Raw genomic sequence first — 22,936 nt, forward strand, 5'->3', positions numbered from 1 at the left:
TATGTAAATTTCTGTTGAAATATGCCCTTTTTGTAAAAGGGGGGAAAAAAGTACATCCTCTTCACAGATAAGGCACTTCAGCTAGCTATTTGGAGAGTTCCTTTAAACAGTAGTTTTTATCAGGGCGGAAACCACAAAATCATTTAGCAGACCAGCTGAAAAGTACAATAGGCTAAACTGTACTTCAGCTACACAATATTTACATGAACTTCTGTATTCACTTTGGCAGATTACTCACCGGACGTTTGTTGTTCTATAATTTTAGATTGAGCTGATTGACCGAGTTGATGACATCTACAGAAACACCTCTTGGGATGCTCAGTGGCAAGGATATGGAGTACAAATAGAGCAGGTATGATTCAATTTCAAATGAATAAATAAATGACTTATTCCATTTTATCTGCATTAAGATAATACAAATATTGGTTCAGTCTTCACATGTATCCATCTGTGGCTTCGATTTAATATGTTTGGATCACAATCTGCTGTAAAAACCCATTTCAGATGTTTTATCTATAGACTTTAATGGTGACTTCTGGATATAAATAATGTAAAAAGTATTTTTTCTAACATATTTTGATGTTGATTCAAATAAACTAGATTCAGGTCTATGTTGGGAGATGTATACCTTAAAAGCTTCATACCTTTTATTTAAATGCTGATTTGTGCAAACATACAGTAACAATGTTACAGCACTTAGCTGAACTCATTTCAAGTTTTGTAATATAGCTGGTCCTCACTTTGCGACCTACCTGTTTTGCAACGGCTCGCACTTACGACCAGCTCTTTAGCGTGGGGATTCAAAGGATTCCTTTACTCCAGTCTGCTGCTGCTGCTGGCTCTGCCCCTGATCTGCCTGCTTGGCTCACCTCATCAGAAGTGTTGTTCTGAGCCAATCACAATGCTTTCACATAAGAAAACATTGGATTGTCTGAGACTGTCAAAGAGGCAGATAAGGGGCAGAGCCAGCACAAGCCAAACACAGCCCAGGCCAGTCAGCATCTCCTTATAGGGATGCTTTGAATCAATGCATCTCTATGAGGAAAGTTCAACCTCTGCATGCAGAGGGTGGAGGCACTGAATGTCAGTGCTGCACAGTATGCAGCACTGCCCCAGGAAGCACCTCTAGTAGCCATCGAAGGAGTGGCCAGTGGAGGTATCCCTATGCTGTAATGTCTTTCTCTGCAAAGACAGGGTTTACTGCAAAAAGCCTGAAGGGACTGATTATACTCCCCAGAACAAATACAATAAGCTGTAGTTGTTCTGGTGACTATAGTGTCCTTTAAATTAACTAGTCTTTACCTGCTGTGGGACATAAAGAGACACTACTTTGACGAAATTAAAAAATAATTTGGGGGGGAAGGGGGGGGTTGCGCCTGGGCATCATGGCGGCTGGCTGCAATTCAAGTGAGCTCCTGTACAACCTCACTAACTAGCCTGAAAAACAGGCAGCCAGCCCCATCAACAAACCGATCCAGCAACGCACAGTTACCTGAAGTCCAGGGGGAAGCTCACGCCACCGGAGCAAATTGCCTACGGAGATCCCGCTGCGGCCTGCCGACGGAAGGGCGAACCGGCAGATAGCCCAGACCACGCGGCACAGCTGCACGTAGGATCGACATACTCCCCGACCACCCCCACCCAGGACCGGCGGGGCTTTCCCGGTCCCCACTGGGGCAAGCACACGCCTGGAAAGAGACCAGCCAGTGGACACGAAACACACAAGGTGAATCCAAAATGGCTGCCGGGCGGAACACTCAGCAAGAGCTACAAAGCACGGAGACACAGGAGTGGCTTGCATCCTTCAACGACCGGTTTGAGGCAATATGCCAGCAATTCTGGGACAGACTAGCCAACAAATCTTGGGTGATATCACCCCCTGCCACCTCACAGCCCCAACAGGATAACCATCGTAGCCAGTCACCCACCTAAGCTATTACAGTCCTCACAGCGGAACGCTCGTCCACCCGCACCTCCAGCAACACAAAGGGAGATAAAAGCTGGCCGCCTTGCCCGCTCTTCTTCCAAGCCGGGGGCTCAAAGGGTGACAACTCCCCACCGCCGTCCATACACCCATGGGTCTATGCACAACTCGGTAGACCCTAGGGCCCACGATCCTGAGGATGGGATCAATGGACTACAGGTCAGGGCTTCCACAAAGGCCTTGGGCCGAAGAGGCAAGGTACAGGGGCCTCGCAACTCCACTACCTGGCAGCAAACCAGCACCCAGACCACACAGAGCTGGAAGCTGGAAAGGTTATGGGAAAGGACAATCTTGTCACCCATGGCATGATCTGTCTAACCACAGGACAGGGAAACCGCACAAGGGAATTGACTGAACGCCTGGCAGGCAGGATCCCAGCGGCACCCGCACCCACAAAGCATGAAATAAGCCTTTTTCTCAGTTAACATAAGCGATGACGTCCCTAGAATAAAAAGTCACCCCCCCCTCCTTGCGAAGCCAAGAACCGCGATCACCGGTCTGCACTTAATAACTGATCTGCTACTCTCCCAGACCTCAGTGGTATAATACTCACCCACCTACCATATAAAAAGCACATATCCCTGCTAGTTCCATAGCTAAAGCGAGCAAAGCGTATGTTAAACAGGGCATGCAAAACAAGCGCCTGATTTGTAATATGCTTGGAAATGGGTAACTATCAGCTTTCGATTTTGTTTTCTCTTGGATTTATTAGTTGATTTGACACATGTATACCGTACCCTAGTGGAAACACCTGTAAAATTAGCCTATCTTGTATACCCTATAATGTTTATGTAACTCCCACATGGTTAACCGGCTACTGTGATATGACGTACCTTACCATATTGCCTTTCTAGCGAGTTAACTTGTTATTATGCAACCAAGCATTAATTTACTAGATCAGTATGTCGAATCGTATAAGCCTGTTCAATATTCAACCTGTTACATATCCTGATTATCAAAACAAAACTAAAAATGTGCAATGTTTTTCAATGCCATACCAATGTCTTAATGTGTCTGCATATTAGTTTGCGCCAGCTGTTGTGGCGAAGCAAATGTGTTGTACTCACTACGCACAAATAAAATAAAGATTGACAAAAAACAAAAAATGTAAAAAGGAAAAAACAATCTCTATTGAGTAGCTATACCCCAATTAAATGAAAACATGTTCCACAGCCCAAATAAAAAGTAAATAAGTTAAATAAATAAAAGTTTAGTACATAAACCCCATTGAAACATGCATTCATTTAAGTGTGCATTTTCTTTTTACCATAGAAGTCTCTGCAAGGCAGGTGCTCTGGGCAAATTCCTGCCTCCTGAGTTTAGCTCTGCTGTGTTAAACTACCAGGCATGTTGGCTTTGAAGCTATTTTACAGTTTTACATTTTCTGTATACCTCTCTGACTATTTTGGCTTTAAATTTGAAAATAACTTGGAATTTTTGACAATGATCACTTTAGTGAATAAATCTATATAATATGTATATCCATAGATTTTTATATACTGTCTTATTTTAATCTAGTGTTTGGCCATTATGTGTAGTTGGTGCTTAGTCACCAAAAGGTGGCGGTCAGGGCCGCCATCAGGGGGTGACAACCACGAGTGTTGTCACGGGCCCGGTGGTCCTGGGGGGCCCGGACTGCTCTGGCAGTCTCAGGCCCCACTTTCCCTCTCTGCACACACAGATAGCGAATATCGCTATCTATGTGTGCAGCCACGGGCCCCCAGCTCCCTGTTACCGCAGAGGGGGCCCAGCAGACTGCCTTTCCTCTTCTCTTCTCTCTTCTAATAACTCTTGCGAGACCCGGTTACCATGGCAGCGTTCCGCGGGTCTCGCGAGAGTTATTAGAAGAGAAGAGTAGAAGCAGTGTGCTGGGCCCCCTCTGCGGTAACAGGGAGCCGGGCCCCCCCCCCCACCGGACCACCAGGGATCATGGAATCTCCCCCCTCCCTGGACACAGGTAAGCAGGGAGGGGGGAGAAACATTTAATTTACACTAACACAACACACACTCTGCATACACTAACACAACACACACTGCGGCCAGACCTTGTGCTTTGTCAGGTGCCCCAAAATTTCTGATGGCGGCCTTGGTGGCGGTAACCTTAAAAAATGTAGACAACTAGCCCATAGACTCATACACATACATAAAGGGGCACTATAAATACTTCAGATCATTGTAGTGGATATGGTACCAGGATTGCCCTACAACCTATTGAAACCAAGAGGTCTTCAGGCGTTTGATACTTTTAAACAATATGTGTAGTCTCTAAAAAAGTACCCTATATACTCGAGTATAAGTCTAGTTTTTCCGCACATTTTTTGTGCTGTAAAACCCCCACTCGACTTATACTTGAGTCAATGTCTGTATTATGGCAACTTACATTGCCATAATACAGACCAGGACCGCCGTGCTCATTACAAGCCTGGTGGTCCTGTTGGGGGCTGGCAGGAAGCGTTTACTTACCTTTCCTGCAGCTCCCTTCTCCTGCGTTCTGGTCAGCTCCCTTGTAAATCTCGCAAGAGCCGCGGCGTCAGAGCGTTGCCATGGGTTACCGTGGCAACGCTCCGCGTGGCACGCAGACCGCGAGACTTACAGGGGAGCTGACCGGAACGCAGGCGAAGGGAGCTGACAGGAGCTGCAGGAAAGATAAGTAAACGCTTCCTGCCAGCCCCCCTCCTGCACAGTACACACCACTGGACCACCAGGGACAAAAAAAAATTAAATAATAAAAAGATAATAATAAAATAAAATAAATGTAATAAAAAATATTAAAATTAAAAATAATTATAATATTAAAATTAAAAAATTGGAATTTTTAAATAAAAAAATTTAAAATAATAAAAATGCCCTCCCCCACACAATACACACACACACTCTGCATTATATACACACTCATAAAAACACACACTCTGCATTCACACAAACACACAGAGTGTGTTTATATAATGCAGAGTGTGTGTGTGTTTGTATGAGTGTGTGTGTGTGTATGTTTGTATGAGTGTGTGCGTGTATAATGAAGAGTGTGTGTTTGTATGAGTGTGTGTGTATATAATTAAAAAAATCACAGAATTTCATAGCCCCAAGTTTTACCCTCGACTTATCCACGAGGCATAGCATGTTTCACAATTGTTGGTCACAAAACTGCACTCGACTTATACATGAGATCGACTTATACACGAGTATATACGGTAAAGCCAATTTCTTCTGGCCAGGGTGGAATATCTTTTATTTGATCTAATTTTGGGTACCACTGACCACTTTAGTTAAGAACTCATTAAACAGGAGAAATGCTGAATGACTTGACAGCAAGGAGTAAGAAATTAAGAGAAAAGATAAGATTTTGAACAAAAAGGTATTGAGCTAGAAGAAAATGAGCAAAGTTGTGAAAGGAAGACCTCCGAATCCAAAAGCATTTAAGGAACACATGGACAAAAAAGAAAGAGAACCTTAATTCTAGTGTGAAAGACACATAAAACGGCTCCTAATTCAAAGATGAGTTAAATAGAGTAAATGGTTTTATACTACGCTTCAGGAGACTCGGTGGAAAAAGTCATGGATTACAGAATTATCATTTTTGTTAGTGTGCAACACTTTTGTGCAGGTGATGTTATAGAAGAACACTGCAATTCTACGTGTCTTGATTGATTGGATAAAATTAACAAATGCTAAATATCAGCGGCATCCTACCTCTCACGAACTAACCAACGCCTGCATCGCCATCGGCACATAAACCTGAAGCGGCCGATGCCTTTTTTTCAGCCCCAAAGCAAGAAATACCGCAACCGCGACACCAAGGCCTACCACGTGAGCAGCCAGCCTCTAGTTACCTTAGGCGGCCTCACACAGTGGAGCGACCCGGACACGGCAGCACTGCTGCTAGCCCAGCCTGAACCCCACACTGTTGCAGGGATGGGCAGGAGATCCAATAAAACGCCGGCGGGCTACAGCGGGACCCAGCGCGACATTAGCCAGATGCTGCAAACCCCGGCCACAGTCATGGCGGCGAGCTCCCGGGAACACTCACCCCCGCAAGACCCCCCACCCACGGGATCAGGCGGTCGGGCCTCACGACAGAGCCCAACACGGTCTGAAGGTGAACAACAACTCACGCAAGAGGTACCAACTCCGGCCTCCAAGCAAGACATTCAGGAGATGCTCACTAGCCTACAGCGCAACCTCAGGAGCATGTGGGAAGCAGACTTAGGGGTACTCACTACCGAGGTACAGGCCGTTAAGGTACGCACCCATGACAATGAAAAAGAAATATCTGACCTTAAAAAAGACCTAAAGGCTCTGAGAGACCAGGTCCAACATATACAAGCGACCCAAACAGACACAAGCAAACAGATGAATATACTAGACGACAGGGGAAGACGGAAAAACATCAAAATACGGGGAGTACCAGAATCCATCCCCCTAGAAGAACTACCGCACTACGTGCGGCGACTGGCAGCCTCCCTCCTGACGGCGACACAAGCCAAACGCTTTACCTTTGATGGGGTATACAGAATAGCAAAACCACCACAAGCCCCAGCTGCAGCACCACGCGACATAATACTCCGATGTCAAACAATGACTGACAAGATCACCCTGTTAGCGGCACTGAAGGGACAAACCCCTTACAAATTTGAAAGCAGCCACATATCATTCTTCCAAGATCTATGCAGAGCCACAATGCTGTGGAGAAAATCTATGCAGCCCCTGACGAAGATCCTACAGACAGCAGGCCTCACTTACAGATGGGCAACACCAAGGTCCCTGTGGATTACCAAGGAGGAGAACTCATTTAAAGCCACGGACCCAGCGGACATACCCACCCTACTCACAGCACTGGGCCTCCCACCACAGAGCGCAGCCAACCAAGGGACCCACCGTGCACTCTCAGACACAGCGGCTTCCAATCTTCCACCTGAGCCCAGAACTCCAAGAGCCCGAAGACCGGACTAGATACCTGAACCGGGACAATACTTACCGTAAAAGATTTTCCTTGGTGTAATGTTTGGCAGGAAAGTTTTGCTCTCATCCCCTGCCGACAGCTGTGGACAACGTATAATTGTGTTTTTTAGTTTTGCTTTTATCTTTATTTGGTTGTTTTTCTTCTCCCTCCTTAACACTAACGCTCTGTCTAGTTAAATGTGCAGAAAAAGGTTAAGTCGACGCACTCCAGACGGTGCCTCACATAGACAGGCTAGACACCTAGAAGTAATAAGAAGGTCAGCCAGCACCATGACGCTTACACCCCCCCCCCCCACACTACCCTGGGGACAAAGGGTAGGTTACATGAGGGAGTACCACACATAACTCCACTAGACTGACACAAAGGGGCAGACCAACAACTTCAAACAGTCAACCCTGACTGTACCCCAGCAAGACACAGACCATCACGCCCCACACCACCCACCACTCTCACGCAGACGAAAGTAAGCACACACAATATCACTCCTAGAGACGGGTGGCTTCATAGAGCTCACCCCCTATCAGAGATTTACCACCACTCAGGCGTCAACCTAAGGCGCGACTCGCCATAGACCACAAACCCATCACTGGTAGAGACAGTAAAAGCGCTATAACCAAACAGATGGATATATTAGAAAAAGGTGCACAAGACGACTCGACCTCAACGGTAGAATGTTTTGGAAAATGTGAAAATTACTTGTGTATGCTGTTGTGGCACACTATACTATGTTTGTACCCCTGACAACGCACCGAAAAATAAAGAATTAAAAAAAAAAAAAAAAATTAACAAATGCAGTGACCCTTAAGTAGATATCTCCCATGGAACAAATTTCTGGGTGGATAATGAGAACACCATGGGTCTTCCTTGATGTGTATCGGTCCTTCTGTTGATTGGACTACATAAGAGTATGTTGAACATGTCCAGCAACTGTATAAAACTGTCGCCTGTGGTGCGCATGGGCAAATCAGAATTTATTAACAACTTCAAATGCTACGGTTGTTGGGAATCCAGATTTCCACCAATTTTGTGTTGAGATCCTGAGAGGTTTTTTTGGCGGATCTTCCAATTTTGACGACTATGACCGATATTTTCCAAAGAGGGGCAGCAACCGGAAGAGACGAAGAAGTCACTTCTGGAAGTGACGAAACTTGCCTTTATCTGAAGTGGAAAATGTGAAGGCTTTGACGAGATTTTTGTCATCTTTTGACTATTCTTTCTCAACAATTGTTTCAATTCGGAAACGTCTATTATTTAATATCTAATATTTATTTATATAGTTTCATTTAAAAGTGAAAGAAGGCAGTATGGTCAAGAGACGAAAGCTTGGAAGAGAAATGCGAAGGGGTGTTAATTGCCAAAGCTTCTACAAACTTCAGACAAAATAAAAATTTAGGTTAAATATAAGAAATTAGGTCATTGTTTACTGTAACAGCCAACAATGAATACATGAGTTTGCTGAAAGTTTAAACAGAAATATTTTGACCACTAACTATTCAAACTGCTTTGTTTTGAGGCTGCTACAAAACACACACAAGTTTTTTTTTACAAACTTGGTTAATTTTTTATTTTGGCAATTCTGCTGCTCACGAAAGCACTTAAAGTCAAAATACCATAATTATTGCTAAAATTGAAGTCTTAAAAAAACCAAAACATTAAAAGGTAAATTGTTACTTCTTGACTTTTTGCACTGTTAATGTGTGTGTGTGTGTGTGTGCGCTTTTTGTCTCCATGTGCATTATATGCTAGGCTTTCCTGGCACAAGCAGTGCATAAAATCCAAATGTCATAGGCGCGGGTGTTGTAATGGTATATACTCACTGATCCGCCACATTATTAAAATCACTGAAGGTGAAGTTAATGACGTTAATTATTTTGTTAGTAGCATACTAACAAGAGGTAGGAAATATTATTAGGCAGCAAGTGCACGGTCAGAATAAAATGTCTTTGTTCATTAGAATATTCTAAGTCTATTGTAAATTTAAAGCGGACGTTAACTCGTTTAAAGAGACGTTCGGAATTAAAGACCAGTCCTTTTCTCAAGTATGTAATATGAATAATACATTAAAATTATATTCAAAAACTATACATTTAAAATGTGAGCGAAAAATACTTGCATTTGAGGTTCATTTATTTACCGCATATTCCCGTGGTCTATAATATTGAGCTAGTTTTTGTTTTTATTAATATTAAAAGGACACTATAGCTTAATGTAGTTGTTCTGGTGAGTATGATCATTCCCTGCAGGCATTTTCATGTTGTAATTACCTGAATCTCGTTAATATTCAGAAATATCTTCCCTTTCAAAGGTGATATTAGTTTTGGGAAAAGCCAGAAGTTGCAGGGAGCCAAATCTTTCAACAGATTATCGACCATCTCTGACGCGTTTTATTTGCTCTGCACGCATTGCATCGACCCCAAAAGCCTTCTGAATCATCCAAATAGTCTCTGCTGAGTAATGTTCAAGATTAACTTTAAGTTTGATTTGAACACCGTATACATGCTCACTCGATGGCGTCTAGTGCCCCCACTGACTAGTACAGTGAAGTCATCATTGTTCACGCATGCGCATTCCAGTCCACTTTCCTTGGCTGCCAGGTTACATTGATATCGTGCAAACAGTTCTCGTTATATTAACAGTTGGACTGTTTCTGGGCAGAGCTCATATATATATATATATATATATATATATATCATTTCAGATGATTTGTTTAGTTGCACTTATTTATTTAATTTATAGATGCTGACTTTTCAAATCTTTTTCAGTAAAGAATCTTGGATTTGTTTAAATATTCTTTCATTCTATTTATGAACTGTAAAGCCTTGAATTCGAACACTGGGAGCAAGTTATATTCCCAGACTGTGGAAGGCTGTAGCTCTCTGCCTAGCAATGGTCAAATTGTGCAGACCAATAATATGAGTCAAAATATCCTGCAGGTGATGTATTGCAAATTCTCACCTTGTTTTAATTTAATAGTTACATTAGACATTGGGGATGATTTTGCTACCTGTTCCCAACCCTCACACTCCACCAAGAGGCCGCCAAAGCTCTGCTTTGATCAATTCCTGTGGTAGGTCACAGTACGATGAGATACCTCAAACCTGTAGCACCTTGTTGACTAACGAAATGTCGTTTTCACTCCTGTTTGAGGTACCATTTCTGTTCTATTGTATGTTCTTCATTTGTACACACACACATGCTTGTGCTATGTCTGAATGTATATTTCAGTATGCTGCGCATGTACCAGCTTTGATCCCCTTCCTGCTTGTTACATTATGTACTTGTACCTTGCTTAAATCACTAATAAAAAGAGGATTGGAAAAAAAAAAGATCCTGCAGGTAAGCAAATGGATACCAAAAGCTGTCTCTGTTGTCACAACACGCAGAGACAGCTCGCTCCATTGCATACTGACTTTAACTTATGACTAGCAGGCCATGTTAGATTTGGTATGACAAGCTGACATCTTTTTGTCATGGTCTGTTTCATGTTAGATTTATTACATGCAATATGTAGATTTGGTAACTATGGATGGTTTTTCTTACATTTTTTTTATTTTATTGCATTCACAATAACATAAATACAAATAGAGTATGTGATCCTGGAATGTCTCTTTAAAGTATGGCTCCTAAATGTCTGTCGTAGATTGTACCAATATTTAACCTCTTTGTGTTAGAAAGCTTTTAGTGTAGTAGTTATGGTCAGTGTATTCAATCAGCAATTGAGTGCAGTAGCAAACTTACTGGGGCTGGCATGCCCAGGGTTTGCCAAAATACATTTCTGTCACTGGATGCCATGTAACATTGGTACACCGCACTGATCGAATGTTAGGGTTATGGGTAATGTAGACACTGCTAGGCTGTAGCTGATGTTGAGTTAAATCATCAAAGCCTTTTGTGGTTGTGATGCGGTTTCCTATTGGAATAAAGCAAGCACAGTAGGGTATAGAGATAAGAAGACGGGCACAGATGGCATGACAGTGAGATGGTTGACGGGAGAAGTCCTTGGCAGGAAAGATTGAGCTGGTGAACAGAAGGCTGGGGGCCCTGGTTAACCAAATGACGAGACTCAAAGGAACAGAAAGAGGAGTATGCAGATATAAACCCTTTCTGTGCTGAAATGATGTGTAGAACAAGAGTTCTGAAGCAAGATACAGAGCTCACTAGTAAAAATCCTAGTAATGCTGAGTATTTCGTAAGATGGCATTTTAATGAATTCACATTTATATCTCTTTTGTTTTTTAAATTAACTTTTATATAAATTTCTCTACCGTGTACAATGACCACATATCTTTACAAAATATGTATACACTGACAGCCACAATATTAATGCCTCTAACAAGTGAAGTGAATATCATTGTTTATATTGTTACAATGGCACCTGTCAAGGGGTGGGATATATCAGGCAGCAAATAAATAGTAATTTCTTGAATTATATTTATTGGAAGCAGGTAAAAATGGACAAGCAAAAAGATCTAAGTGACTTTGTTAAGGGCCTTTATAGTGATGGCTAGACAACCAATAACCGAATCTTCAAAATGGCAAGTCTTGCGGGTGTTCCTGGGATGAAGTGCTTAGTACCTAACAAAAATGGTTCATAGAATGACAATTGGTGAACTTGCATCAGCATCATGGGCATCTAAGGCTCATTGATGCACTTCAGGAGGGAAGCCTTGCCTGTCTGAGCTGATTATACAGAAGAGCTACTGTAGCTTAAATTGCTGCAAAATGTAATACTGGTCATGATAGAATGATGTCCGAACACACCGTGAATAACCTTTATCTGTGTATGGGGCTGTCTAGCCACAGACTGGCCATCATGTCCATAATGACCTAGATTTTGTTGCAGACCACATACACCGTTTCATGGCAATGGTATTCCTTGATGGCAGTGGTCTCTTTCAGTAGGATAATGCACAATGCACCACTGCAAAAACTGTTCAAGAATGGTTTGTGAAACATGACAATAAGAGTTTAAAGTTTTGCATTGTCCTCCAAATTTCCAGATCTCAGTCCAATTTAGCATCTGTGGTATGTGCTGGAACATAAATCCATTCCGTGGAGGCCCTAGCTTGCAACTTGCAGGACTTTAAATGATCTGCTGCTTATGTCTTGGTGCCAGATAACAGAGCACACGTTCAGAGGCCCTGTGTAGTCCATGCCTCGACACATCTGAGCTGTTTTGATGGCATGATGTGGCCCTGCACGATATTAGGCTGGTGGTTTTAATGTTGTGGCTCATCAGTGTATAAATGTGTGTGTGCATTGAGAAGTGCACGGTTTTTCGTTTATTGTAATTGATTATTAATTGCCAACTCTACACATATACCAAGATAAATACTTTAGTGATGTCAATCATTCATTCCAACAGAAGGAAAATATAATTTGTCAGAGGATTATCTCCTGACCAGCTATGATCTATATATGATTGACTCCTAAGTATTTCCTTGCCTGATTTTTAGGCCTCGTTTGCACAACCAACCTGTTGCTTCTTGTGGTTTTTCACATAGATCATTGTACACAAGGCACCAGAAAATGTTTCCGGTAACAAAAAACATTACAACATGGCAAAAAGCTGGCCAGACGAGAAGAAAGATGCCTGGGATGTGAAACAACTCCTTGAGGTAAGAGGCTCCTGTTATCAATAGGACAATATTTAACACCAAGTAAGTAAATCAGTAGTCCACAACTCCTTTCTTAGTTAAAAGCAGATTATAATTGAGCACTTATGTAACTTTATTTAGTATAAAAACAAACTGGGAGCTGATATGTATTTCTTTTAATTTGTTCTTTATTTTTTTTATTTTTTTTATGTATTTTGTCATTTATTTTCTGCTGATTCTCATGCTGACCACGCAGCAGTCGCCCAGATCACTTTACTTTTCTTCTATAGAAACTGCAGGGTTAAATCTACCTCTTGTGGCTGTCTTCCTGTCTGCCACTAGAGGCGCTTCTGCTGCCCTGACAGAGTATATCAGAATCACGTGAAGCGGAAGCCCATAAGAAAGCATGGAATACAATGCTTTACTATGGGGAAGCTTGCATGTGTTTGGGACATGTCCCCAATGCTCCTGTATGAGGATTGGTCCTCTGATCATGCCCCCTCGATCACATTACAAGTGGTGGCGAGGTGAGCAGTGTTGAAGGAATCTCAAACTGGAATAAGAAATCCTTTATTAATTTATATGGCACATGGTGGAGGGGGTGGGAGAGGATCTCTATAGAAGCAGCGACAGGGGCACTATAGGTTTTTATTTCTAACAATATGGTGTGCATTTATATGCGAACAATAAAGTGTTCCTTTAACAGAGGTATTTGTTTATTATGAGTGGTCCTAAAACAGGAGTAATCATTTGTGTAAGCAGCGAGATATCTCAATGGATAGAGCAGTGTGCAGTGTCTTGAGTTACACAGCAACAATGTCAACTTAACCATTGCTCTTTTTTTTAAAGTTGGTAAAAATGAGTTCCACAAAGCTGGCTAATAAAAAAAAATAAAATACAGTGATTTACTGTGGCAGCACAACACACTGGTCAGCGATCAGTGGTAGCAACCTTGTCTAACGTGCACCCATGTGATTTCAGCAATTCAGCCATGATATATCGGAGAGAGCCGCTAAGGTCTGTCTGGCACATCTCTTTACATATCAGGATTTTGATATGGGGACTCTGGGACTTGCGTATGTCGGCTCACAAAAACCGAACACCCATGGAGGCATTTGCCCTAAAGGTTAGTGAATCTCATTAAACTCGCATTTCATCTTGTTTTAGTCCTTTGCTTCAATGGATTGGGTTCGCTCCCTGAATCATAGCTTATGTTGCCAGCTCTGATAAAACTTTACTACTAAAAGTGCAACTTAATATTTTCCTTAATTGGAGCACTTTGTTTTGGATACAATGGCATGCAGTTTTTTTATAAAGCATTCCCGTTTATTACATTCCTGGAACATGTGGCTTAAAGTGAAGAATTCAGATTGATCTAGATCAGGGGTAGGCAACCTTTTAGCAGCACTGTGCCGATATAGGATTGTAATGTCCCGTATTGTGCTGGTCCTATTTTTTTTATTTTTTTTTTAATTATTCTGCTTGTGTTATTTTTACTGTAATTACTTTGTATCGTTGTATTTGTGCGTATATAAGCTATTATATTGTATATGTTCATTAGTAGTTTATGGTATTGTGTATGATACATATGAATGTGGGCTGTGTATGGGTGCTGCTTGTGGAATTGTGTGTGGATGGATATGTCGCATTGTGTGTTTGGTAGTGTGTGGGGGCTGTTTGGGGTATTGCATGTGAGAGGCTGCATGTGGGGTTGTGTGCATGTATGTGGATTGTTAGTGGAGTTACGTTTGTGCGGATTGTGCGTGTGTTTGTGTGTGGGCTGTTTGTATTATTTGTATGAGGGGAGGGTTATTCTGCAATTCTGTGTATATCTAGCAGTGTGGGTGGGTTCCAGTGGGGACCAGGCTGGCCAGGTACAGGTCAAGGACAGGAGCTGCAACAGCAGGTGCGGGCTGCTCTACTACAGTGTGGATTCCCATTCACAAGTGCTGTGAGGAAGTGATCTGAGATCACTTCCTCTATGTGCTGCACTGCTTAAATTGAGGATTGTCCTTCACCACCTCTTCGTATTAGCAGATATCTGAAGTTTTACTGGGACTCCTGATAGGCCAGAGCCTGTTTGGCTCTAGCAGCCTTGAGTGCGGTGCAAAGACACGTTGAGTGCCATGCATGGCACTAGTGCCATAGGTTGCCTACCCCTGATCTAGATGGTAACTATTATTTATTGCACTGTCTACTGTTTTTGTTTATTCTTTTTTGGGGGTGGGAGGTATTATTCAAATACAAAAAGATATGTCCTGCGCTCACTCCCATCACTCCTGGGCAGCAGCAATGACTACAGTACACATCAGCCCCAATATTTAGTTAAAAACCAAAGGGAAAAAAGTTACCGGCGCTCTCTCCTTAATCCCTATGTATATTTAGATAAATGGAGTCATTTAGTGAAGATTAAGGAGAGAGCGCCGGTAACTTTTTTTTTTTCCTTTGGTTTTTAACTGTATATTGGGGCTGATGTGTACTGTAGTCATTGCTGCCGCCCAGGAGTGATGGGAGTGAGCGCAGGACTTATCTTTTTGTTTTTGTATTCACTTTTCGTATCACACAGCTATGTTACAATGCAGCCGCGCATCCCATGTGTTTCCTATTAAGGGTTAATAAGTATATAGGGGTGTATATATATACCCCTCTCTGTCTCAGTGGATATATTTTTGCCAGAAGCTCAGGGAAGCAAGGTGAAGGGTCAGTGTAGGACCCGCTTGGGGGGTCTACCTTGACGTTGGCAGGCGGGCATTCCCTCCAATGGCCATTGAAGTAACTAAATGACCTACATTTGTCTAATTATACATAGGGATTAAGGAGAGAGCGCAGGTAACTTTTTTTTTTTTTTTTTTTTTTTTTTTTTTCTTCTGTGGGAGGTATTGTAACTACATGCTTTAACTATCACCATAGCTTCCATATCTCCGTTGTGGTACTCCATAGGTTAAAGAAATACACAAATAGAACACTAAAGCATAAAAAGGAATTCTAAAGACAATACGTTAATACCTGCAGTTCTCCTTCATCTGAAGACCAGGGGATGTATTCAGCTTTATACAGAACTGCTGTTTTAGGTTACCTATTCAGAAAGTTAAATTCTAGTTTTCTTTACTGCAAGTTGTTGGTGTACTCCATAATTGCTGCCGTGTTTCAGAATTGTTCCTTTGTTTTCCTGATTAAAAGTTGTATTTCACGTTTTGCTTCTGAGTCTTCATTGATTCTCTGCTTCCATTTTCTTCTTCCTCAGCTTATGAAACTGAGCTATCACGGAAGCCGATCTATTTAAACACCGGCCTAACCAGTACCAAGAACTATGGCAAAACCATCCTTACCAAGGTGCTGTGCTCACAGTAATTACTAATCCCTTTTTGTGCAATTTGGGTACATAATTCTAAAGTTTACATTTTAAAACGGGCAAAATGATTTTTGACATCGGATAAGCCAAATGGTGAAGTTGGTTATTCTGTATTTCAGCTGCAGCTAAGCCACCTTGAGCTCATGTTGGTTGCCCAATACAACCAAGGCAAATAAAAAGAAAAAAAATGAAATGTATTACACATTTAACATTCAAATAGGCCCTCCGGTCTTCTTTCTTCTTATCAGCCTAACTTGTTTCTATTCTATACTTTCCTTACTTACATTTTCTCGCCCCACAACCTTTTGTCTCAATGTACAATTCCCCCCCCAGATTGCTAGCTTACGGGACGGATTCTCTTCTTTCTAGTTTTGTTCTAGTGTGTCTATGTATCTCGTTTCTATTATTACCAATGTTATTTTTTTCATAAATTGTAAAGCCCCATGGATAATAGTACTATACAAGAACTGTTAAAAAAAAAAAAAAAAAATGCAAGGTATAGTTGCCTTGTAATTCTTTGGAAAGACGTCGATTTCCATGTGTTCCAGCTCCTATAATTGAGAATGCAGCTTCATGGCCGTCTTGTATATAAAACTTTAATGCAGCCTTTAGGGGGGTAGTGAAAATATCTGTCTTTGCACTGCATTAATATCACTTGTTTTCATGAGAGATCTTGTTACAGGGAAAATATCTGTATCAGAAGGTGAAGGCAGACTGGTTTTTAAAAGTGGTTTCCCCCCCCCCCCCCCCCCCACCCCCCCTCTGTTTGTTCAGGAAGCAGATTTAGTCACTACTCATGAACTGGGTCACAACTTTGGTTCTGAACATGATCCAGACAGCATGGAGGTGTGCGCTCCCACTGAGGAACGCGGCGGGAAATATGTTATGTATCCTATAGCTGTGAGTGGAGACCATGAAAACAATAAGGTACAATTACTCTGTTCTGTCGTAATAATTCCTAATACCCAATATTATCTTTCCGTCTTATCACATGATAAGAAACACTGTGTACGTGTAGTAGCATGTTTGAGCAGGTTCCTCAACAACATCTGTTCCTGTGCATTCAACTTGTCTTGCTACAAATACTTGTCTGTTAGTCCACCTATTGACCAGCGCTGCAGAATTTGTTAGCGTTGTATAAAAAGTAATTATAATTATAAGCTTGGAAGCCATGTCCTTTTTTGTGTTTCATTTTATCTTGATCTTTCCTTTTAACTACTAAATAAAGTGCAGTAGAAATTGTAGAATTTCTGTAAATTACTACTGTTTTTTTGACATCCCTTGTTGGGCTTTAGCCTGTTATATTTATGGGATACTATAGGCACCAAAACAACGTTGGCTTAATGAAGCGTATTTTTGTTTAGATCATGCCCCTGCAGTCTCACAGCTCAATTATCCACCATTTAGGAGTTAAATCACTTTGTTTATCCAGCCCTAGTCACGCCTCCCTGCACGTGACTTGCACAGCCTTCCTAAACACTTCCTGAAAATGAACCTCAATATTCCTAGGTTCCTTGATTGCACGGTCTGTTTAATCTAGAATTCCTTATCTCCTTGCCCTGTTAATAGCTTGCTAGACCCTGCAGGGGGCTCCTGTGTGTGATTAAAGTTCACTTTACAGAGCAGCAGATAAAAACTTCTAAAGCAAATTAAAATCTGATCGAAGAGTGATTAAACTAAACGGCAGTGACACTGCAGGGCCATGATCGATACACCAAAACTGCCTCAGTAAGCTAAAGTTGTTTGCCAATAGTATCCCTTTAATCAGCCTATAGGTATTTTCTTTAAAAAAGCTTCATACAGAAAAGATTGATGTCTCTAAGTGGAATCTGTGAAAGTAAAGTGTGGGTGTTTTGTTTTGTTACATTCTTAAAGGACCACTCTAGGCACCCAGACCACTTCAGCTTAATGAGGTGGTCTGGGTGCCAGGTCCTTCTAGGGTTAACCCATTTTTTCATAAACATAGCAGTTTCAGAGAAACTGCTATGTTTATGAATGGGTTAAGCCTTCCCCCTATGTCCTCTAGTGGCTGTCTCATTGACAGCCGCTAGAGGCGCTTGCGTGCTTCTCACTGTGATTTTCACAGTGAGAGCACGCCAGCGTCCATAGGAAAGCATTATGAATGCTTTCCTATGTGACCGGCTGAATGCGCGCGCAGCTCTTGCCGCGCGTGCGCATTCAGCCGACGGGGAGGAGAAGAGGCGGATCGGAGGAGAAGAGCAGGAGGAGATCTCTCCGCCCAGCGCTGGAAAAAGGTAAGATTTAACCCCTTTCCCCTTTCCAGCGCCGGGCGGGAGGGGGTCCCTGAGGGTGGGGGCACCCTCAGGGCACTCTAGTGCCAGGAAAACTAGTATGCTTTCCTGGCACTAGAGTGGTCCTTTAATGCAAGATAATTCTGCATTGTTTGTCTCCCATATTGCCCTCATACAGTGCACTTTATCAATCTGCGCAGGCATATGTGATGTACAATTACATTGTAATAATGCCGCTTTATCCCCCCGGCAACATAATCAGAATGGGGAAGGACTTCCCCTATCATTAAACTGACACTGTTCTTCTCTCTGGATGGGTTTTCTGGCTGAATTCGTTTAGCACTGTACAGGAACCCACCAGAACTAGACATAGTAAAAACTAATAGAAACCAATCCAGTTCTGAGTCTCCAAGCCCTGTCAGCTTCACCAGTTATAGTTTCAACAGTCATCGTCTAAAAGAAAATAAATAAAAGTTTGCTTGTACCTTTAACTATTTACTCCTCACTCCTACATTAACCATTTAACCGTTCTACTACTATTTATTACAGCTGGGCGCTGTCCTTGTCTCCCTGCACGCAGTTCTTTATAACTGCAACAATTTGCTAAATTTATTGCAGCTGTAGGAAGGACTGCCCAGTGTGTCTGATGTTAAAGGCGAAGTTTATTTGCCATGCTTTGCTGTCAGCTTTTCTGTACAGTGTGCGCGTGGTGGGTGGGTGGGTATGTGAGGTGCACATCCCTACATTCCCTTTTTGTGTGTTTTTAGATGTTCTCCAGCTGCAGCAGAGAATCCATTCTGAGAACGTTGATGACTAAAGCTTCTATATGTTTCAAAGAACGCAACAACAAGGTGTGTGGGAATTCCCGGGTAGACGATGGTGAAGAATGTGACCCAGGACTGTTGCACCAGCATGACGATCCGTGTTGCACGTCTGACTGCCTGTTCAGGGAAGGAGTCAGTTGCAGGTGGGTAGCAAGACCACAACAAAGTGGCAACAGTTCCACAGCTCTGGGTGCCTGGGTTGTACCAAATCCTTACAAAGCAATTCTTTAAACATACCGTTGGTAGTCTGACACCTGATTTCAGCTTAATTTTCAGTGTTTCTTTAGTCTGAGCGAAAGAAAAGTTAGTTCCTTAAAAATGCAGCTTATGTAAAACTTTTTCCATCCTTTGATTGCATGCTACCCGAATATACTAGAGCCCAGAGTAAGGGTTTCATCTATAGTAAGCGTTCTGTAAAGAACCTGCACAATCTGTGATGGAAGAATGAAAGTACACCAAAATATCAGATTAGCAAAACGGATGTATTCATACTGCACAATAATGTGCAATGAGCACTGTTGAGCGCGTTCTTGTTTCTTTACATGCTATTTTTGAGTACTAAGTATAAAGCTTAGCATTATGTTTTGGTGTATATATATATATATATATATATATATATTTTTTTTTTTATATCATTTTAGTTTAGACCCATATTTATTTCTTGAACATGATTGTATAGATTCTCCGGGTACTAAACTGCTTTGTTGTGGGGTGAGAGCCCGGTGCCTGGCGTCTACTAATGCTGATATGATACGTGTCTCCTGATGTTTTAGTGATCGAAACAGTCCATGCTGTAAAGGATGTCAGTTTGAAACTGCCCAGAAGAAATGCCAGGAAGCCATTAATGCTACATGTAAAGGAGAATCCTATTGTACTGGTAGGTGGTTGTAGTCCTGTCTCTTCAGAATCCCTTTAAAATTTAAAATTTCAAATTATTTGCTTCTAATATTTTTGTATCCTCTTACTTTTGTCTAAAGATCCATTTGTCTGTCTAAACATTTCATCTTATCTTCCTTGTATGTCTGTCTCCCTGCCTATCAATCTGTCCAACCTGTGTGACATGGTGGGTGTGTCTATACAGGCTCACGTATCTCCAGTTGAACATGTTTATTTATATATAAAATAAATAAATGATTATATATATATATATTTATAATCATTTATTTATTTTTCTTTAGTCTTTGATTTCATAGTATTCATAATCACGCAACAAAAACAAACCTACAAACAGATTATGTCATTTGTTCCAGACTTTATAGATCATTTACATATAAAACTTCATAGATGGTTACTACAATGAGACAAAAGGGCAAAAAGAGCCTAATTAGTGGTAAACCTAGAGAACCAACGTTGAATTGAGATCAAAATAAAACATGAGAAGGAAAAAAACAGAAGGAGCCTGGAAGCTAGAAAGGGGCACTCACAGGCAAGGGGTTAACCCTAAAGGAACTACGAAGGTAGTATACACAAAAAGGAGAATAATGAGTACCCTGGTGTAACTAATACATAACTTTTAATAAAGCCCTTAAAACGTGGAAGTCACCACCAACAGTGTGGCTCAATATAGTTAATACATAGCTTTTAATCAAATCTTTAAAATCACAAGTGGAATTAACCACCTCCAATATAATAAAAGAGGAGCTGTTCAAAAGTTGTCAGTCTCCTCAGAGCAAAAAATCTATTAGTGCACAGGACTAATATTCTAAAAGTCCTAAGTATAACGGCAGCAGTACAATAGATGATTCATGCTATAAAGGTATAATTAATTGCCCTTAAGGTATCCGTTAGTATACCTCTAACCACTAACGGATACCTTAAGGGCAATTTTGCCTCCTCGAAATCCCCTCCATCGATTCAGGCTCAGACCTATATTATTTCCACGGAGGCTATTTCCCCATCAGTTAATTATACCTTTATAGCATGAATCATCTATTGTACTGCTGCCGTTATACTTAGGACTTTTAGAATATTAGTCCTGTGCACTAATAGATTTTTTGCTCTGAGGAGACTGACAACTTTTGAACAGCTCCTCTTTTATTATATTGGAGGTGGTTAATTCCACTTGTGATTTTAAAGATTTGATTAAAAGCTATGTATTAACTATATTGAGCCACACTGTTGGTGGTGACTTCCACGTTTTAAGGGCTTTATTAAAAGTTATGTATTAATCAAAATAAAACATAAACCATTCCTTGTGAGGGAAGGAGGGGTGGATAAGGACTCCAGTCCATATCCAGTCCATATTTTTTGTTTGACAAGCGGTATAGTTCTCATGTCTATTAAATTAACGATTTCACACTGATTACAGCCATTTTCTCCCATGGTTAGGTACCAGCAGTGAATGCTTGCCACCTGGAAATGCACCAGATGACACGATCTGCGTAGATTTAGGAAAATGCATGAGTGGGGAGTGCAGACCGTTCTGCGAGATAGCAAACAAAAACCTTACGTCGTGTGCCTGCAGTGGTAAGTGGATCAGCAATACAGCCTCTGCTATAGCTTCAGATATTGAAGTGCCTTCCTACTGAGAACTCACAGGGTTTCCCAATTTAACATCAATTTTCAACCTCACTGTGTATCCTAAGCCATGGAGAGCCAACTGGTAGAACTACTAAGGCCATGAAACATCCCAGGAGCTGTAGTTAGACAACTTTTTCAAGCAAAAACTTAGTTATCCGTGAAGGGTGCATGTATTATATGTTAAAATACAAGTTCCCTTCACAGAAACATATTTTTGATAAAACAAACAAGAATGGCAGATTAAGAAGATTGGACTAACAACTTAAAGCCTTTCTGCTTGTTACTGTTGATAAAACGGAGTTTCTGTCTAAAGGGTGTTATTTTCTTAATCCTTAGTGTTTTGCTTTCAGAAATTGAAAATTCCTGTAAAGTCTGCTGCCGAAATCAGAGTGGGATTTGTAGTCCCTACGACAACGGAAATCCGCCATTTCTATATTTACGCAAAGGAAAACCGTGTACGGTGGGGTTCTGCGATATAAATGTAAGCTATCTGCTTCCTTCTCCATGAAATCTGTTTGTTCTCTCAACTTTCACAGGGTCCACTGTCAACTTTACTTTTGTAAAAAGGGGTTTTTAATAAAATGCCTCAAATGGGAATTTGTTATGAACACCCACACATTAGGGAATTAATCCAAACTAATATTTTACAAGTAACCCTCCCTCCTAACTCTGTGTATTAAAAAATAGTGACTTCTCATTTACCTTAAATGTGGCTACGTAATAATTTTCCCCTTTCCACATTTATGCATATGTGAGATGTTTATTAAGACATAGGGGTTGGCAGCGTTTTGACTGACTAGGAGATTTTACTCAAGGTTGGGAAAGACGCCTAATGAGTCGAAACACTGCCAACACCTGAGTCTGCTTTGGATCATCCAAAGTAGTGGGATGTGTTGGAGAGAGGCGTGTGCAGTCCCTTTTCTGTGTACATACCCTTTCCATAATTAAACTGAACCTGCTGTGCATATGTTACAGTACAGCATTGATAGCAGCTGAAGACGTGTTGGTGGTAGGGACCGGGGGGAGGGCATAGTGTGGTCCTTGGGTTATATATTGTATCTTATATAAGCATGTAGTTTTAAAAATTCCAGCAAGGTTATTGCAAATCTAGAACAACACATGATTTATTGTTATTTACCATGTATTCCCTTCTTTGTTGTAAAATTTATAGTGTCCCAATAGTGTTTCTGAACCTGTTGAAAGCAGCATTGCCGATTTTAAAGGATATTTGTTTTACCTCCCCAAATTTTTAGAAAACATTATGGAATGAGGATACAGTTGTAAATGTATCTGATTTTGCTTATTTAATCCTGAGCCGCAATATCTATGCTGTTTTGTGTACAAACGATGTATCTTCGTTTTATGTAAATTGTACACTTTTTAAGATGTTTTAGTAAGTAGGCTAATGATACCAGGGTGGGTTGGGGTGGAGTATGTCAAATAAAAACAC

The 22,936-nt window shown here is 41.3% G+C and overlaps 1 protein-coding gene across 6 annotated transcripts in view; it reads left to right on the forward strand.

Moving 5' to 3' along the window:
* ADAM17 (ADAM metallopeptidase domain 17) overlaps window positions 1–22,936 on the forward strand; it is a 63,289-nt gene that overhangs the window by 30,140 nt on the left and 10,213 nt on the right. For all 6 annotated transcript variants that reach the window (XM_063442178.1, XM_063442176.1, XM_063442180.1 and 3 more), the window contains exons 8-16: window positions 266–352; window positions 12,446–12,559; window positions 13,520–13,664; window positions 15,783–15,871; window positions 16,665–16,817; window positions 18,910–19,109; window positions 19,740–19,843; window positions 21,295–21,432; window positions 21,837–21,967. In XM_063442178.1, the coding sequence (XP_063298248.1) occupies window positions 266–352; window positions 12,446–12,559; window positions 13,520–13,664; window positions 15,783–15,871; window positions 16,665–16,817; window positions 18,910–19,109; window positions 19,740–19,843; window positions 21,295–21,432; window positions 21,837–21,967 (1,161 nt within the window). The remainder of the gene's footprint in view (window positions 1–265; window positions 353–12,445; window positions 12,560–13,519; window positions 13,665–15,782; window positions 15,872–16,664; window positions 16,818–18,909; window positions 19,110–19,739; window positions 19,844–21,294; window positions 21,433–21,836; window positions 21,968–22,936) is intronic.

The sequence above is a fragment of the Pelobates fuscus genome, chromosome 2 (genome assembly GCF_036172605.1).
Source record: "Pelobates fuscus isolate aPelFus1 chromosome 2, aPelFus1.pri, whole genome shotgun sequence".
Lineage (NCBI taxonomy): Eukaryota > Metazoa > Chordata > Amphibia > Anura > Pelobatidae > Pelobates > Pelobates fuscus.